The sequence below is a fragment of the Theropithecus gelada genome, chromosome 1 (assembly GCF_003255815.1).
Source record: "Theropithecus gelada isolate Dixy chromosome 1, Tgel_1.0, whole genome shotgun sequence".
NCBI lineage: Eukaryota > Metazoa > Chordata > Mammalia > Primates > Cercopithecidae > Theropithecus > Theropithecus gelada.
Genome location: NC_037668.1, coordinates 119,470,231 through 119,489,587, shown reverse-complemented (window position 1 = coordinate 119,489,587; position 19,357 = coordinate 119,470,231). Strand labels below are relative to the sequence as shown.

The 19,357-nt window shown below is 34.7% G+C and overlaps 1 protein-coding gene across 1 annotated transcript in view; it reads left to right on the top strand.

Moving 5' to 3' along the window:
* LOC112633712 (probable ATP-dependent DNA helicase HFM1) overlaps nucleotides 1-16,254 on the top strand; it is a 130,305-nt gene extending 114,051 nt beyond the window's left edge. Inside the window, exons 32-40 of the mRNA XM_025400580.1 lie at nucleotides 175-255; nucleotides 497-612; nucleotides 2,428-2,507; nucleotides 3,419-3,522; nucleotides 9,490-9,600; nucleotides 11,218-11,308; nucleotides 14,428-14,539; nucleotides 14,629-14,780; nucleotides 15,664-16,254. Of these exons, the coding sequence (XP_025256365.1) occupies nucleotides 175-255; nucleotides 497-612; nucleotides 2,428-2,507; nucleotides 3,419-3,522; nucleotides 9,490-9,600; nucleotides 11,218-11,308; nucleotides 14,428-14,539; nucleotides 14,629-14,780; nucleotides 15,664-15,733 (917 nt within the window). The 3' untranslated portion in view covers nucleotides 15,734-16,254. The remainder of the gene's footprint in view (nucleotides 1-174; nucleotides 256-496; nucleotides 613-2,427; nucleotides 2,508-3,418; nucleotides 3,523-9,489; nucleotides 9,601-11,217; nucleotides 11,309-14,427; nucleotides 14,540-14,628; nucleotides 14,781-15,663) is intronic.
* Nucleotides 16,255-19,357: the final 3,103 nt, after the last annotated feature.

The window sequence follows — 19,357 nt, the reverse complement described above, 5'->3', positions numbered from 1 at the left end:
CCCCATCTCTTTATTAAAAAAGAAATTACGTGGATTACAAAAACCTTAAGGAAATATACAAATGAATATTTTTGTATTGTCTGAAAGGAAGGAAACTGGATAAAAATTAATTATATTAAATTAACAATAATAAATGCAGTGACAAATAGGTTTGTTTTTCCTATATTAATTTAGGAATGACTGCCAGCAAAAAACTTGGGAACAGAGAATGCAATCATCCTTGTAAAAGTAAACATACATGTGGACATGACTGCTGTGAGTTCCTTAAAACAAGTTTATTTCAAGTGTTCAAAATTGAAAGGTTTTTGGTGGATAGTAATGATATCCTAATTATCTGTGTATGATATTTATAGTATGCAATGTAATAACTCAATTTTCTCTCTTTTGTGGGCAACATGAAAAAAGTAAATACTAGATTTGAAATTTTAAAGAAATTTGACTTTATAAGAATAAGATCTGAAGTTTAACCTAAAGAATCTGAAGTTTCTTTTCATAGGTAAAATTGGAGTTGCACAGAAGTCAGAAATTAAAGATTCAACAATTTCTTCATATTTATCTGATTTAAGAAACAGGAATGCTGTTTCATCTGTTCCTCCAGTTAAACGTCTGAAGGTTAAATTTAATAATATTTTTCTCTTTGTTCTGTAATTAAATGTATATAAATATTCTTTATTCTGTCTATCAATTAGGTAGGTATCCACAGTGTACTTTAGAATTACTTGTGGGCTTGACTAAGAATATTACCATTATTCATAGTCCTTCTTCTCTTCTTTCTTCCTTCCTTTTTTCTAAATCTTTCTTCTTTCCTTTCATCTTCATTGAGCACCAAGAATATGCCAAAGTGCTAAGATATAGTGATGAATAAGACAGTATTATTCTGAATCATAGAATTTGTAGTTGAGTGAGGAATACAAATAAGTCAATATGCTTTTTTAGTGTAGTGTGATGAGTGATTCTGTGACAGAAGTACAACACACTTAAGTTTAGATAGAAAATGTACTCAATCAACATTTGATGGACCAAGAAAGGATTCCTAATAGATGTGATTGAGACCTGAAGGATAAGCCAAGGATGGAGGGGCAGGCACCAGAATTATAGTAGGAAGGGATAGCTAAATATTCCAGGAATAAAGATTATACAAAGGTCCAGAGATAGCAAAGAGAGAGAGAGAGAGATCTTTAAAGAAACTTTCTCAGTAACACAGTATGTCTAGAGTTCAATTACAAGTAAAGGAATAGAGAGAGATGACACTGAAGAGGCAAGTAGGAGCTAGATCATGCAGACCTTTTTGCTATTTTAAGGAATTAGACTTTATCATGAAAGTACTGAGAAGCCAATGAAAGGTTTTAACAGTGACATGATCAAAATTGTATTTTATAAAGGTCACTCTGACTGCAATGTAGAAAAGGGATTAAAGGATGATAGAATAGGAACAAAGGGACTCATTAGGTGGTTTTTACAATAATCTAAGCAAAATAATGGCCTAGTTTAGGGTAGTGGCAATAGCAATGGAGAGAAGTGACTAGGTTAAATTATTTTTCAGAGATAGAATCGCTACCTTGCTACTTCATTGGTTATAAGAGACAAAGTAGAAGGAGCAGTCAAAAATGATGCCCAGCTTTCTGGCATTAGCCACTGGGAGAAAAGTAGGGCCTCGTTCGGGTAGATGTTCTGAAGAAAAAGCAAGTTTGCCGGAATAGAGAACAGGATAAGTTCAACTTGGGAAATACTGAATTTAGAGGGCCTGCAAGATATCTAGATAAAGATGTCCTACAGACAGTTGGATACAACTGTTTGAAAATCAGGAGAGAGAGCTGAGCTAGAAGTAGAGACTTGAGAGTCATTCACATGTAGATGACAATTGAAACCACAGGAATAAATGAGATCTTTGACTGAGAAAGTGTAGTGTAAGAAGAGACCTAGTGAAGAACCATGAAGAATGCCAACATTTAGGCCGGACGTAGTGGCTCACGCCTGTTATCCCAGCACTTTGGGAGGCCGAGGCGGGTGGATCACAAGGTCAGAAGTTCGAGACCAGCCTGGCCAACATAGTGAAACCCCGTCTCTACTAAAAATACAAAAATTAGCCAGGCGTGGTGGCAGGCGCCTGTAATCCCAGCTACTCAGGAGGCTGAGGCAGAGAACTGGTTAAACCCGGGAGGCAGAGTTTGCAGTGAGCTGAGATTACACCACTGCAGTCCGGCCTAGGTGAAAGAATAAAACTCCATCTCAAAAAAAAAAAAAAAAAAAAAAGCCAACATTTAAGAAGGACCTGAGTGAAATATTCAAGTCAAGAACTAACCTGAGTTTCTCCTAATTCATTGATTTGGGGACTTTATGTACCAACAGGAGTTTTGTTGTTTGGCTCATTTGTTAAAGTTATTGATGTGAAACTGCTAGTTGAACTTATTTTTGTTTCTTTAATAGATACAGATGAATAAATCTCAAAGTGTGGACCTTAAAGAGTTTGGTTTTACTCCAAAACCTTCCCTTCCTAGTATATCAAGGTATAAATATAATGTTAGTATTTAAGGTAAAATATTTATCATAAACTCTGTTCCTGCAGGTAACCACTTATTCAGGGAAAGATAATCACTGGCTACCATCAAGTCACAGTTATCGTTTAGTTCCATAATGAAGCAATAACATCATAATGGTTTCATTATCTTTGATACCCCAAATTTATTTAGAACTCTACAGTTATGAAATAACACTCATGAAATCATCTCTTCCCTAGGAAACTACCTCTCCTATGACGTTCCCTTAGATTCTCTCTTTATAGGGAATATAAACTAAGTGACAAGAGTATACTTTAAAAATGGAAATCATGTTGGCATACAAAGTCTAACCTTTCCATTTAGAAGCTCAGTCCATGCTAATAATATCTCAGATTTATAATACGAAAATTGCACATTTGTGCATTATATTTTCTGACTTAAACAACAACATGGCCATAAAATGAGGTATTTTTTTCCCCATTGTTTAGATGGAAAAACTGAAGTTCATATTCCTAGTTAGCAAGCAGAAGGCCTTAGGTGGTAACTCAGTGTTCTTTTCCTGTATCCTGATGCCTACAGGACAATCATATATGTAATTTCCCTTTCAGATAAGGGCATTTTATATGCAGAAATGACATTCAATATATTTAACAACTAGTACAGAACAGGAACTGACTCATCAGAACAGATGCCAGCAGTACTTCTAGAGATCGTGGCTTTTGTTATCTAACTAAGGGCATGTAAAGATGACTAAGTATTGGTCACTTCCATTAAACACCTATTTATTTGCCACCCAGGCAGGGTCCAGTTTATCATAGAAGTATTAAATGGATAAATCATTATTTTTATTTATATGAATAAATAGTTTTCAGGCTTAGATTTTCATTTTTTAACATTTTTATTGTTTTATCTTTATAAAGGTCAGAATATTTAAACATATCTGAATTACCTATAATGGAGCAGTGGGATCAGCCTGAAATCTATGGAAAAGTTAGACAAGAACCATCTGAATATCAAGACAAAGGTAGATTACCATTGATACTTACTTGAGAGAGTAAATGGCTTATTATTACTTTGAATTGACAAGTAGTGTTATTGAAACACCAGTATCTGAAATTAATATAATTATTAACTTGGCAACATTTTTCTCTTAGATTACTGAATCATTTTCAAATTCTTGGGTCTGTTATTCAAATGGTCTTACTCTGTTTGTCATACATTTTTTAAAAATCTCTTTCCTACATAATGCTATTTTAATTTAAAGATACTATGAGGAAAATCTGAGCAAATAAGGTATCCTTGGGTATATAAAGTATTAACATACTGAATGATTATGTTCATATCATTAGAATTATTTAAAATAATTGTATGTTTATAAAACTAGGAGAATCAGAGTATTTATCCAACTTACTCAAAGCCTGGATATCATTACAAAGTGGATAGGAACTATAAAATTTTATGTTTATAAAACTAGTCCAGTTTTACAAAATATCAGTGTGACCTTGGGTAAGTTATTTAATCTCTTTGGGCTTTAGTCTTATCTTTAAGATGAAGGTATTGAACCGGGTGACCTTTAATATCTCTCCAATTCTTAAAACTATGATTCTTACAGTTCTATGTTAGTATGAGAATATAACTTAGGTTGTGGCATGTAGCTACTTTGTAATCTAGATTTGCTTTTTTATTTGTGTCTGTCATTAAATTAATGAGATAATGCATATAAATTTGACACTGCCTGGTTCATCATTACTGTGGTTCCTGCAATTAATAGAGCATAATTTCCCTGAATAATGCTATTAATAGCCAGTCTGTTAAAACATGAGATAGTTCTATCCATTGAGTTATTTCTTCAAGTGGCTCTATGTAGAAATAGTAAGCTTGGGGTTTTCTGAAAATCATTTCATGTGTTTGGCATTGGTTTCTGTTGACATCCTTTTCTTCATGCTGCCATTTTTTTTTTCATGTTGTAACTTTTTTTTCGTCTAGTCATAATTTAAGATTTTACAGAGGCAGAGGCTGGAGTATTCACTGCCTCTTATGATACCATGGCAGCTATTAGGCCCAACAATGATATCAAGAAAAGTTCCCTAATCTCACCTGGAGAATCAGAGCATTTATCCAACTTATTCAAAGCCTGGATATCATTACAAAGTGGATAGGAAGTATAAAATTGTCAACTTTCTTATATTTATCTTCGTTCAACACGTAGCCCTCTAACTTACTGCTTCCTTATCCTACTACTCTATTACTTGTCCTTCTGCACACAAGAGCTTATCTATCCTTCCCTCTGCTTACTTTTGTGTTCTATTTACATGGTTTTCCTCCTTTTCTTTCCCACTCACTATTCCAAATCCAATTTATATTATGATATTAAAGCCTCATCTAGATACTTTAACCCCCAATAATAACTGTATCCCTGTTTTATTGAGTGGGCTACTTTTTTTTTTTTTTTAAAGGAGGAGCTGTATGGTGTAGTAGTTAAGTTCACAGGATCTGAAAACAATCTGTCCAAGTCCTAGCTCTGACATTTGGTATAACCTTTCATAATCTACTTAATCACTTTGTCTAAATTCCTAATCTGGTTATATTTTAGGGCTTTCGGGATTAAATGAGATAATGCATGAAAAGCTGTTATAGTTTCTGGTACTGTTAGTAATAATTGAGTATGTTTATTATATTTTTCACATATTAGTCTTTGGTGGCAAAACATACTTTAAATATATTCAAATACTGCTTTTGAGAATGTTTTTTAAAAAGCATAGCAGTTTTTATCTTCTGTATTCCAATTTCAAAAAGGGAAGAAGAAAAAATGTCAAAAATTATATGAGAAAGCATGTTGAATCATAAGACTTAAATTGGAAGGGACCTTTGTGCAGTTTCTCATTTTATAGTGAAAGAAGCCAAGGCTCCAAGAGATTAAATGACTTGCCCCAAAATTTCATATCTAATTAATGGAAAGACCAGAAATAGATTCCATGTCTTTTGAATCCCAGCCCAATGCCATTTCTATAAAATGAAATTGACTTTTAGTTATCAGTGGAGAATTGAAAATTGAACTGTAGTATATGAACTCTTTCAGCTTTTCGCCCCACCCCTCAACTATATATTTCCCTGTCTCTGCATCCATCTGTAACCATCTATTTGTCTTAAAAGAAAAATTATCTTTTCTTCCACTCGAGGCATATCTCTCCTCCTGTAATCTTAATTCTATCTAATCCTGCTTTCCCTGGGACTTTAGAAGATCATTATCCATCTCCTCTTTCCCATATTTTCATTGTTTCCTCTCCACTGTGTCTTTCCCTTTAGCATATAAATATGCTGAAGTCTCTTCCTTCTTCAGCTTCATGTCCTCATCTAGCTGGTCATGACTTTTTTTATTATAAATGATAACAATTCTACTCAAAATGACTTAAGCACAAGAAAAGGAACCAATTGTCTCAAGTAAACTGAAAAGTATCTGGCCTAATTCTGGCTAAATCAAGGCACTCATGCCTCTGGCTTTCTCTCAATCTTTTAGCTATGCCTGTTGCTACTTGGCTTTACTTTTTAAATAGGGTTTCTCACATGGCAGGTAGCCCCTAACTTACATCTTACCAGTTTAGCAGCCTCAGTGGAAAAAAGTAGACTTCCCTGTTAGGTTTGGCAGACCAGAACTCATTCTAACTGGCCTCATTTGAGTCATGTGTTTATCCCTTGATCAATCCCAGTAACCTGAGGATTGGGTCATTGTATACCTGTGGCCCCAGAGAAGGCAGGGCATCATGAAAAATGGCCTTACTAGGATCCAGTGGAATTGTAGAAGTAGTTTCTTCAAAGGAAAGGGAGGGTACTCCCACTAAAAGAAGGGAAAGCATACCAGGCAGACAAAAACCAGAATTCTAGAGTCCCTGTACCCTCTATCTCTTGCTTTGTCATCAAAACAAAAATTAATTGAAAGAGCAATTGACACTCAGTATGCTCATCACTTCCTTATACCCTAGTTCCTCTTTATTCATTAAAATTTGGGTTTTCTCTGTATCACTCCTTTGAAACTGTTTTTGTTCAGGCCATTTAGTGACTTTCTGACTTCTGAATTCAGTGAACTGTTTTCAACTGTTAACTCTCTTTGACCTCTGCAGTATTTGATACTTCTGGTCTTTCCTTTCTTGTGGAAATCTCTCCTTTGATTTCGATTAAACCATTATATTGGTCTCCTGTTACTTCTTAGACTGCATGGGCTTTTCTTCCTGTTGATGTTGCAAAAGGATTCTTTTTTCTTTTTTTTTTTCTTTTTATTCTTCTCACTTCAAAAACTTTTCCTATACAATATCACCCAAGCCTGTGTCTTTAATCACTGACTATGTTTTGATAATTTCTAAGTCTGTGTCTCCCATCTATGTCTTTCTTTCTAACTCCAAATCCATCTGTATAATCACCTTCCTGGACATATCCACCTAACAGTTAACATATCAGACATGTCAGCATCTGAACTCTGTCTTCTTTGTACCTCACTCTGCACCTTCTCTTTTTTCCTTAGCTCAGTGAATGAACTCTTTTCTTCGTTAAGCTGCTACAGGCAGAATGTCCTTCTAAATAGCTCACCCCACATGTAAATAACCACCAAATCTTAATTATTTTGCCTCCTGCACATCTCTCATATTTGTTATTTCCTCTCTATCCTTTCTGCTGATACTCTAGCTTAAGCATTCATTGTCTCTTATTTAATACAATAACTTACTTTTCTCTCTGCTTTCAGTCTTATTATCCTTCAATCCATAATATACCAGGTGATCTAACAGACATATCTGGTTGTGTAAACCTTCTGCTGAAACATCTTCAATAGTTATCCTTTGGCTGTAAGAAAAAAACAAAACAAAACCAAAAAATCTCCTCAATATGGCAAATAAGCTTCAGCATGATCTAGCATTTAACTACCTGTGCAGACACAGTGGATCCTTCCTTCTCCTACTTTGTGCTCCAGAAATCCTGAAAACTTACAGTTCTCCCAAAATTCTCGGTTCTCTCATATTGCTGTGTCTTTTACATGGTGTTTTCCCTTCATGGCATAGGTTCCCTTTCCTCTTGCCCTGCCTCACAACCACAGCTCTATTAAGCTGAAATTTCAACTACTCTTCCTTCATATGCTATCACCTCAGGAGTCTGTCTGTCATGTGGTATCACCTTAGAAGAGTATGTCTCACTTCCATTGCAGGTTTAGATCCTCCTTCCTCTGCATTCCCATTGCACTCTGTACAAACTTCCATTTTTAGTACATATATACATTGTGTGTCTCAGTGGGTGCAAATCAACATACAAAAGTAGAATAATATAAACTGTAGTTATAGGTACAGTTGAAGAATAAAGAAGGGTTTGGACAGGTGAAGAAATTGATGGAGGATATTTAAAGTGGAGGAAACTCAGTGATATGCTGGAACAAGTTTATGCTGACTTATGAGAGTTGATTATTAAATTTTCAAGAATCAGCCATTATTAAAAATTTAATTACATAAACTTTCAATTAAATTATGTTAAAAACAAAGGCAAAAATACTGAAAACTCATCACTTTCTAATTGTTCTACTGCATTTTACTGTTATCTGTGTTCTTGAGGTTATTTATCTATATGGTAGAAATACTATATAATAGGGTGCTGTTGTGCATTTTTTCCCAATTTCTTATTCAATTATGTTACATTAATAGCTTGAAATGAGTTATGGTGGGAACATTTATACCATAGGAATCAGCAAACACTACCAATCTGGGTTTGATTTATTGTTTTGCTTATTTTTTAGACTTCAGAAAGTGAGGGATACAATTTTAATAGTGTAGATTAAACAAACGTGTGTTGTTATTGTAGCCATTACATTGTGAATAACACAAAAAATTTAGAGAATATTCTTCTAGTATTTGAAAATTACTGTCTAATTCAGGAAAGAAGTTACTTAAGTCAATGGTGAATGAGTTAAATCCCAACAGATGTCTTTGTTGTTTTATGAATGCTTTCATCTTACTTGTTAGAGTCAACAAAAATATCAAACAACATTCACATGAGAGCTACATTCATTCATCACTTGCAACCATAGGTTGACTACAGATAAAAGAGTGGCAAAACTTAATGAAAACATTCAATGAGAATCAATTAGATATATGGAATTTGCATTTAAGCATATCATATATGTTGTTATTGTAAAGTGTGTGCTGTATAGCTTTTACATCAGTAAAGTTTATAATAAACATATATGTATACATATTCCTATGCTTTTTGTAGAGGTAGCTATTAAACATTTATTAGCACAATACTGTGTAAAACCTTGCAACTAAAGGCATTTAGCCCCCCATTACAAGTTTTTGAGGTAGATACTGGTGTTGCCTTATTTTGCAGAATCAGGAAGTTTGAATTACTGTCTAAGACCATACAACTAATAGAGAGGTGGAATTTTCACTTAGGTAGTTTGGCTCTAAATCCAGGCTGTAAACAATGAATAACAGGATTTTTTAGCAGGAGAAAAATAAATATTATTTATTTTGGAAAAATATCTTTTATAACAATACCGAAAATTAACTTTAGGGGGAAGATATGGAAGAGGAAGACCATTTTAGAAACTATTATAATCCAATCTTGGAGTAGAGTTACTCTAATATGGGAATTAAGAGGAAAAATTAATTGCCTAAAAAATTTATTGAAACTTAAATTTAGTGCAACTTAATACAGTTAATAGAATTGGCTGAATGCAGTATTCAACAATGCTTGACACAATGCTTTTGAAAACTATTACTCAAGAACTCTGTTTAGTAGTTGAAAGATGTGTTTGCTATATCAATAGACTACAATGCTTGTGGTTTAAAAAGTACCTATAGTCTTTTATACATACACATAACAGATTTTTCTAGATATAACTATTCTACAACTTCAAATGAGAAAGTCTCTCAAACAGTGTTCTTCAACAGAAGTCTCAATATATCTGGAAACCAAAATTTGACAGATGCAGATAAAAGCAATTCTCTATTTTCAGAAGTTTTGAATGTGAACTTTGAATTGGGAAATGAAGTTCGGGATGATTTTGATGAGGAAAACTTAGAAGTTACTAGCTTTTCAACTGATACTGAGAAGACAAAAATATCAGGTAAAATCATACTTAGCATGGAATCATTTCATTAGAAATTCTTTGAATATTTTTCATTTCAGCTCCTGGAACTAGGTTTCTTTGCCTTTGTTGTGTGTGCTTGTTTAGTTAGATTTGGTTTGTTAAGATTGTAACTTTTAGCAAAACTGAAAATGTGACCCTTCTACACAGAACATTTCCCCCCTAAGGGAAGAGATGAAGGTTATTCCATGATGATAGTGTAGCAAATGAGCACTTTCTATTCTATTGCTCCTATCTCTTGTAAAAGTCAATTCAAATTGTTTATTCAATTTTCTCTCATGGAACAGACTATTTTGCTCTCCCTTGTAAGATCGGAAATGGTCTGCTAATATTTCTGAAGGACAAAGAAAATCCATTTTTAAAGCTATTCATCTGTTTGCAAAGAAAATAACTTTTATTTCTAGTTGAAATATGGACTTTTCAGCTTGAAGTAAATAAATAAGTAAATAGGAAAGAAAGGATTAGTTTGTCCTATACTAGAAATTCTATTTAAATCATATACAACCCCAAAATAATGAGGCTTATTAGCTCTTTGAGTGAAAGGCAAATTTACTGTATGTCACTAAAACAGAGAATTGAAAATCTTGGCAAGCATATGACAAGATAGCAATGGAGATACTGTCTCCCATTAGGGCTGACAGAAAGAAATCAGTCCCTCAGCCTTCTCAGTGCAGACTGGTATTCCTATAATTATAGATGCCTCTTACTATAACCCACCTCATGTTTTTAAAAGAATATTTCAAAGGGAAGCAGTTAGAGTTGAAATGTTATTGTTTCGGGGGCCTTAGAATTACCTAGAGAACTAATACTGCTTCTGAAAAGAACAGGATTTGACCACCTTCACAGAATGGGCCAGGACAATCTCCATGATGTGGGGTCATTAGGCACAATTTTGTATATCACTGGACAACTACTGTTCCCTACCTCGAGTTTAAATATCATTGGGTACTGTAAGTTAATAGGCAATGTGTACTGATCCTTCGAGGTTGCCTAGTCCTAAGAGGGCATAGCTTTGTCACTGGGAAAATCAGTCTCAATACATTTCCCCCCATGTATAGAGCATTTTAAATGATTATGAGCAGACCATTGAAAATACTGAGTGAACTTCAACTTGATCATTTATGTGAATGAAAATGTAAGTATATAAATAATGAGGGTGAGTGGAAAAGCACAAACTGTTTTTCCTCACTCTCACACCATGATCAGCCTAGAAGACATCTGTGACCAAATATCTGTGGGTTTTTTCCCCACACACCAAGCAAGCAATCAGTTCCACAGTGAATACCAGCTGGGTGTCTTCCAACCCAGTAGAGTTAGAAACAGGGGCCAAAGACCAAATATGTATTTTACAACAACATAGGTGGCTTGAGGACCTTATAATATAATTACTAATAAGCTAACCTACATGTTTTTTAGTTTTACTCCCTTAGCTTTGTGCCCCTAATTTTTCTATGCAAATTAAATTAGGTGATTGAGAATTATTCATTCCTTCCTTAACCAGATCATATCTGTTGGAGAGAGCATTGTAGAACCTGTGAAAAGCTTCATTCAGCTGTTTCTTGGCATTTTGTTTCAAAATGTTATCTCTTCACATAGGATTTGGAAACACTTTGAGTTCAAGTACCAGGGGAAGTAAGCTACCCCTTCAGGAGTCAAAGAGCAAATTCCAAAGAGAAATGTCAAACAGGCAAGTTTTAGAACTTTGGTTTGTAATACATACAACTTTATATCCTCTTGACACATAGTTGGAGATGGGGATCAAAGTATTAGATGTCAGAGATGCTAAAAGGTATTAGCCAGCCTAAACCCTCTTAATCTTAGAGGTGTGTTTCTCAAAGTGCTGTTGTTAAACCACCTGCATCAAAATCACTTTGTGGTGCATATTAAAAATGCACATTCTTGAGCCCCACATTAGACCTACTAAATTTTTGTCTCTGGGACTAGAGCCCAGGAACCTTCACTTTTAACAAGACTTGAAAACTGAATAGGAGTTTGACAACTAGAACAGAGGCGGATAGGCATTCCAGGTATAGGAAAGCATCTGTAAAGGGATAAGGCTTGAAAAGGCATCCCATGCTCAAAGATCAGTAAAGTGTGGGATGTGTGGTCACAGCATAAAGTCTGTTGCTGAGGTCTTATTGTAAGGGCTTTGAGTGCTGTGCTTAGACACCTGTCCTGTACCCAGACAGTCAGGGGTTGCAAACCCAACTGCCTTCAAGATTTGGTGGGCCAAGGCCAACTGTAGAGTGTCTCATCTAAAGGAAGCAGCCACTACTCAGCTCCAAACAGTTGTTACTATGCAGGCAATGTGAGTCTAGTGTTATAGAATATTCTGATTTTTCAAGAAAAGCTAGGAATCTGAAATTTTTTGTGATATTTTATTATTTTTAAATTTTGACAACTAATTTTAAAAAATGTGATAAACTCTGCGGCACCCTCCTCCAAATAATAATATCTGCAGGCCAGATGTGTCCTAGGGCCCTCTAGTTTTTACCTGTATGGTAGTCAGTGAGGAACCATCCAAAATATTTAAGCACAGGAAAAACAATTTGATTTAAAAAATCATCCTAGCAGCAGTATGCAGAGTGAATCGTAGGGCATGGGACTGCCAGAGGCATGGTGGCCAATGAGAAAGACAGACTATAATGAGGCCTAAACTAGGGCAGAAGTGATAGGAACAGAGAGGTAGGGTTGGATTTTTAAAACATTTCAGAAATACAGCAGATTCAATGCGGCAATTCATAGGATATGATAGTTGAGGAAGAGGGAAGAATAATGGCACCGAGGTAGATGTTATTTAAGGGTATAGGAAACATAAGAGATTTAGAATAGAAAATATAATTTTATAAATATTCAATTTGAAGTATCTTTAAAAAAATGCAAAATGCATTGGGAAATATTGGACTTGATTAGAAGTCAAGGGAGAGAAATTATGGCCAAAGCCAAAATTTTCAAAACAGAAGAAATACCAACAGCTTTTTATTCAGGGTCTGATTTTCTACTTAAGGATTATTTATTTCTCTGCTTTAAAAAAAATACTAAATTTGTGGTATCCCTTGGAATTTTTGCTGTTATTTAGCCATTACTGATCATTAGCATCAGCATCATAGACTCATAGTTTTCATAGAATTCCAGAGCTAAGGGGGGGTCTTAAGTATTGGGTAGCCTCCCTCTCACTGGATCCTTGAATCACCATTCAACATCACTGGCAAGTAGTCGTGCCACCTCTACCAAGACAGTTTTAGTGACCAGGAGCTCATCCACCCTTGTTCCATGTTAGGATTCTTAGATCATTGAATAGCTTTTCAAAACATTTGCTTAAAATATGTCTTTTTATCACTTTGTTTCATTGGTTAAAACTCTGAGTCACATAGAATAAACAGATGTAAGCATCCAAGTGAGACAAAGTTGTAGGTGTAGAGAAGCAAAAAGTAGATAAATCATAAGGAGAAAGGTAACAAGGCACATGAACAGTTTTGTGCACCACACCTTTAAAAAACAGCAAATAATTTTGGAAGAGTTTAGAAGTGACCAACAGAAGATGTGTGGGTTTAGAAATGGATTCTAACAAGAAGCCTCTGGGGATCTGGTGTAGAAGTTGCTGCTGGGGAAAGGCCTGTGGGACCTGAGGATTTGGGATGGAAAGGAGATTTGCTTTTTTATTTTTTTAAGTTAGAGTACAATGGCATAATTATGGCTCACTGCAGCCTCAACCTCTTGGGCTGAAGATCCTCCCACCTCAGCCTCCCAAGTAGCTGGGACTACAGGTACATACACACCACTATGCCTGGCTAATTAAAAAAAAAATTTTTTTTCTAGAGATGGGGGTCTTGCCATGTTGACTAAGCTGGTCTCAAACTCCTGGACTCAAGCTGTCCTCACACCTCAACCTCCCAAAATGCTGGGATTACAGGTGTGAGCCAGTGTGCCTGGCCTCCTTTTTCTTTTATACACTTTTTACTGTTTTAATTCCTTGCCATGTATATATATTTATTAGTCAGAGACAAAATGATCCAGTCCTATCAGTATATGTGGTTCTTCCCTGTCCCCACCCACACTGCTCGTTGCTCCTTACATGGTTGTTACATTTTAGCCTTCAGGTGTCAACTTAAATGGTTACCTCATCAGAGAGGCATTGATGATCATCTTTTAAAAATGGGTTTATGGCTCCACACCGTTATTTCTTAAGCTATTACCCAGTTCATTTTCTTTTTATAATTTTAGGATCTATAATAATCTATATATTTGTTTTTATTCATTGTCTGCTTGATGGTAACTCCCTGATGTTTTCTTTATTACTTCATACTCAGCTTCTAGTACAATATCTGGCGTAGGGTAATGAAGAATAAATGTGTTTTAGTGAACGAGTTAATACAGAACGTTCAGAGTAAATTCTTGCATACAGTTATATCTAAGAAGATAACTAGAGATGTCTATCTACAGTGAGACCAGAATAGAGAAAGGAGATTAAAAGTTAAGCAAGTGGAATTTAGAAAATGTTTATAGGGTTCTATGTAATAGACGATTAAGCATTAGACTCAATTTTAAAGAAAATTGTTGAATAATTATTTCTATACTCCCTTAAAAATAGTGTTTTTTCCTAATTTGGGATGTATAAATTATGGTTTGGTCTAAAGGAAAGGAAATATACCAAGTTCTCCATGAGTATTAGAAACAATGCATTACATTTTTGTGATAAATGTGATAAACTTTGATCATATTCCCCAAAAATCATTATGAACCAAATTAGAATGATGTGTTTTTCTTGTTTGCCATATTTTACAAATAATTAATTTTAATTTTTAGTTTTGTTTCATCACATGAGATGTCAGATATTTCTTTATCAAATTCTGCTATGCCCAAGTTCAGTGCATCCTCCATGACAAAATTACCTCAACAAGCCGGAAATGCAGTTCTTGTAAGAAGAAGCACTTCTTTGTTTTTCTTTTAAATTTTGCCCAAGTGCTTAAACTTTCAATGATTGTTATTTTTTAATCTAAAATGTAGTTCCATTTTCAAGAAAGAAAACCACAAAATCTGTCACCAGAGATTGAGAAGCTATGCTTTACTTGCTCTGAAGAAAAACCTAAGTCTTCAAATTATAAAAAAGTGGATTTTTTTATTAGAAACAGTGAATGTAAAAAGGAAGTTGATTTCAGGTAAGAACTCTTTAAAGACACTTTAAGATTATATCAATAAAAAACTTTTTACAAAGAAATTCAGCATTCCTTTTTCCTTGGTTCATTTTAAAGATCAGAGCCTGAACATTTTATTTATTAAAGACATTAAATTTTCAAACCTCAGTGAGCTAAGCTCCTTAGGATGTTTCAAACATCATATACCTCAGTTCTTGAAAACCCACGTTTGATGCTGTTTATTCAAAGATTATATTGAGTTGATAAACTTACTTCTACTGATTTGAATACAGTGTGTTAATTTTGTAAAGTGTAAAGTCACTTGAGAAATCCAGATGAGATCAGCTAATTTTTCAAAACTTGAAGTTGTATTTTAGTTAACCAGTTATTTCACAATCAATAGGTTCAATGAAAATGTCAGATTAAATCACATCGGTTGCCCCACTGCTGGCTATTTTAGAAAAGGAAACTGTGTTGCAGTTTCTGTCTCCTTGAAGAGTCAAAAGATTTGAGACCTGTTCACAGTGTTTTGTTTTTATTTGTTTGTTTTAAGACTAGTCAAGTGAAGCAGTGGGAGTGCAGAAAAAACAAAGAAATCTGTAAATGATTGTGATCAATAGTTGTAAACACCACTTCTCTTGGACCAGGCTGTTCACACCTTTATTAAATGACATAACTTTTCAATATGTTTAAAGAAATGCCTTTACAGTTCCTACCATTTACAGTTTATGAAGTCTAATTTTCCCCAACAGACTTCCTACAGAGTTATGCATACTGAAGTTTATTTGATACATTAACTTCACAGCAATCTTCAAGTTTATTTTATTGTATTTAGTATTATTTATTGTGTATTTTAAAATAAATTGTGTTAAAAAGTGTTATTTTTACTTTTTCTTCTTTCTCCCAGTATGTATCATCCTGATGATGAAGCTGATGAAATGAAGTCTTTATTGGGAATATTTGATGGTATTTTCTAAAACAAACAAATGCTTTTATATTAATAAGAGAAAGAATAAAGACACCTAATCAGAAAGCATGCTTTTCATTTTTAAAAAGTAGTTCATAATTGTTCAGAGTTTTTTCTCCTGAATTTGATTAGCTTTGTTCACTTTTTGCAACAAAATATGTGGACCGATTTATTTTCCCATTATATTGTAACTTCTTGAAAAGCTCTTTTACAGTGGCTTTGTTTCAATAAGCCCTTAAGTTAAGGGCTTATTGCACTTAGAAATAAGTTGCACTTAGAAATAATTATTTGGTTATTAATTGGATTTTGACAAGAACCAATGTAAAATTTTATTTTTATATTTTGTTAAGAAGAAAATATTCTTTGAAAGCAAAATAATGCTAATGCAATGAATCTGCTTATTGTATGGATTAATCACTAATATTATTCCCATGTATTTTGTTTTACTAAGATTTTTAAGAATCCAATGACTATTTGAACCTACTGTTATCTAACTTTGAGCAACAATAAATGAAACATTAATCAGTATAATTGTTGTTTTCATCTAGCTTGTTTTTCAATGTCGTGAATTCTTAAACTTTGTTATGTTGACTTTTACCGTAGTAAAAAGATTTTATATTTTTTTTCCAAGGAATTACATTTCAAATTCATTTATTGATAAGTATTATAAAGGTACCCTAAGCAATATTTATTATCAAAATTTTTAATAGGTACTATTAGAAGTTGAGGCCCACTTAAGAACTTTTAGAAAATATTTTTTTCTTTTTTAAAAAACTTTTATTTTAGATTCAGTGTTACCTGTGCAGGAGTGTTACATAGATAAACTCATATCATGGGGATTTGTTGTACAGATTATTTCATGACCGAGGTACTAGGCCTAGTACCCAATAGTTATTTTTCCTGATCCTCTTCCTCCTCCCACTGTCCACCCTCAGGTAGGCCCCAGTGTCTGTTGTTCCCTTCTTTGTGTCCATGAGTTCTCATCATTTAGCTCCTACTTACAAGTGAGAACATGCAGTATTTGGTTTTCTGTTCCTTTGTTAGTTTACTAAGGCTTCCAGCTCCATCCATGTTCCTGCAAAAGACATGATCTTGTTCTTTATTATGGCCGTATATGTAAAACATTTTCTTTATCCAGTCTACCATTGATGGGCATTTAGGTGGATTCCATGTCTTTGTTATTGTGAATAGTGCTGTGATGACTGTAAGTGTGCATGTGTCTTTATGGTAGAATGATTTTTATTCCTTTGGCTAGATACCCTATGATGGGATTGCTGAGTCAAATGGTGGTTCTATTTTTAGCTCTTCGAGGAATCACCACACTGCTTTCCACAATACTTGAACTAATTTACACTCCCACTAACAGTGTGTGTGTTCCCTTTTCTCTGTAACCTTGCGGCATCTATTATGTTTTAACTTTTTAATAACAGCCATTCTGACTGGTGTGAGATGGTATCTCATTGTAGTTTTGATTGCCATTTCTCTAATGATCAGTGATATTGACATTTTAATGAGGTTGTTTTGGGTTTTTTGTTTTTTGTTTTTTGTTTTTTTTCCTTGTAAATCTAAGTTCCTTAAGATGCTAGATATTAGACCTTTGTACAGATGCATAGTTTGCAATTTTTCCCATTCTGTAGGTTATTTCTTTACTCTGTTGATAATTTCTTTTGCTGTGCAGAAGTTCTTAAGTTTAATTAGATCCTATTTGTCAGTTTTTCCTTTTGTTGACATTGCTTTTGGCATCATTGTCATGAAACCTTTGCCCATTCCTATATCCCAAATGGTATTGCCTAGATTGTGTTCCAGGGTTTTTATATTTTTGCATTTTACATTTAAGTCTTTAATCCATCTTGAATTGGTTTTTGTATATGGTGTAAGAAAAGGGTCCAGTTCAGTCTTCTGCATACAGCTTGCGGGTTATCCTACCTCCATTTATTGAATAGGAAGGGAGTCCTTTCCCCATTGTTTGTTTTTGACAGCTTTGTCAAAGATCAGATGGTTGTAGGTGTGCAGCCTTATTTCTGGGCTCTGTATTCTGTTCCATTGGTCTATGTGTCTGTTTTTGTACCAATACCATGCTGTTATTGTTGCCCTGAGTACAGTTTGAAGTTGGGTAATGTGAGACTTCCAGCTTTGTTCTTTTTGCTTAGGATTGCCTTGGCTATTTGGGCTCTTTTTTGGTTCCATATGAATTTTAAAATAGTTTTTTCTAGTTCTGTAAAGAATGTGATTCATAGTTTGATAGGAGTAGCATTGAACGTATAAATTGCTTTGGGTAGTATGGCCATTTTAATGATGTTCATTTTCTTATCCATGAGGATGGAATGTTTTTCCATTTGTTTGTGTCGTTTCTGATTTCTCTTTGTAGATCTCTTTCACCTACTTGGTTAGCTGTATTCCTAAGTAGTTTATTCTTTTTGTAGCAATTGTGAAATGGGATTGTGTTCCTGATTTGGCCCTTGGCTTGGCTGTTGTTGGTGTATAAGAATGCTAGTTATTTTTGTAGATTGATTTTGTATCCTGAAACTTTGCTGAAGTTGTTTATCAGCTGAAGGGGCTTTTGGACCAAGACTATGGGGTTTTCTAGATATAGGATCAGGTCATCTGCAAACAAGGATAGTTTGTCTTTCTCTCTTCCTACTTGGATGCCCTTTATTTCTTTCTCCTGCCTGATTGCTTTGACCAGGACTTCCAATACTATGTTGAATAGGAGTAGTGAGAGAGGGCATCCTTATCTTGTGCTGGTTTTCAAAGGGAACATTTCCAGCTTTTCCCCATTCATTGATGTTGGCTGTGGGTCTGTCATAGATGGCTTTTACTATTTTGAGGTATATTCCTTCAGTACCTAGTTTATTGAGAGTTTTTTTTTTAACATGAATGAATGTTGAATTTTATCAAAAGCCTTTTCTTAATCTATTGAGAAAATTATGTGGTTTTTGTCCTTAGTTCTGTTTATGTGATGAATCACATTTATTGATTTGCATATATTGAACCAGCCTTCCATCCAGGGAGGAAGCCTACTTGATCATAGTGTATTAACTTTTTGATGTGCTGCTGGATTTGGCTTGCAAGTATTTTGATAAGGATTTTTGCATCAATGTTCATCAAAGATATTGGCCTGAAGTTTCGTTTTTTTGTTGTCTCTTCCAGGTTTTGGAATCAGGATGATACAGGCCTCATAGAATGAGTTGAGGAGGAGTCCCTCTTCCTCAACTTTTTGGAATAGTTTCAGTAGGAATGGTACCTGCTCTTCTTTGTTCATCTGGTAGAATTTGTCTATGAATCTGTATGTGGTCCCAGTCTTTTTTTGGTTGGTAGGCCTTTTTTTTTTTTTTTTTTTTTTTTGAGACAGAGTCTTACGCTTGTTGCCCGGGCTGGAGTGCAGTGGTGCAGTCTCGGCTCTGCAACCTCCGCCTCCTGGGTTCAAGCGATTCTGCCTCAGGATCCTGAGTAGCTGGGACTACAGGTGCGCGCCACCACGCCCAGCTAATTTTTGTATTTTTAGTAGAGACGCGGTTTTACCATGTTGGTTTTACCAGGTTTTACCAGGATGGTCTCCATCTCTTGACCTCGTGATCTGCCCGTGTTGGCCTCACAAAGTACTGGGATTACAGGCATGAGCCACTGCGCCTGG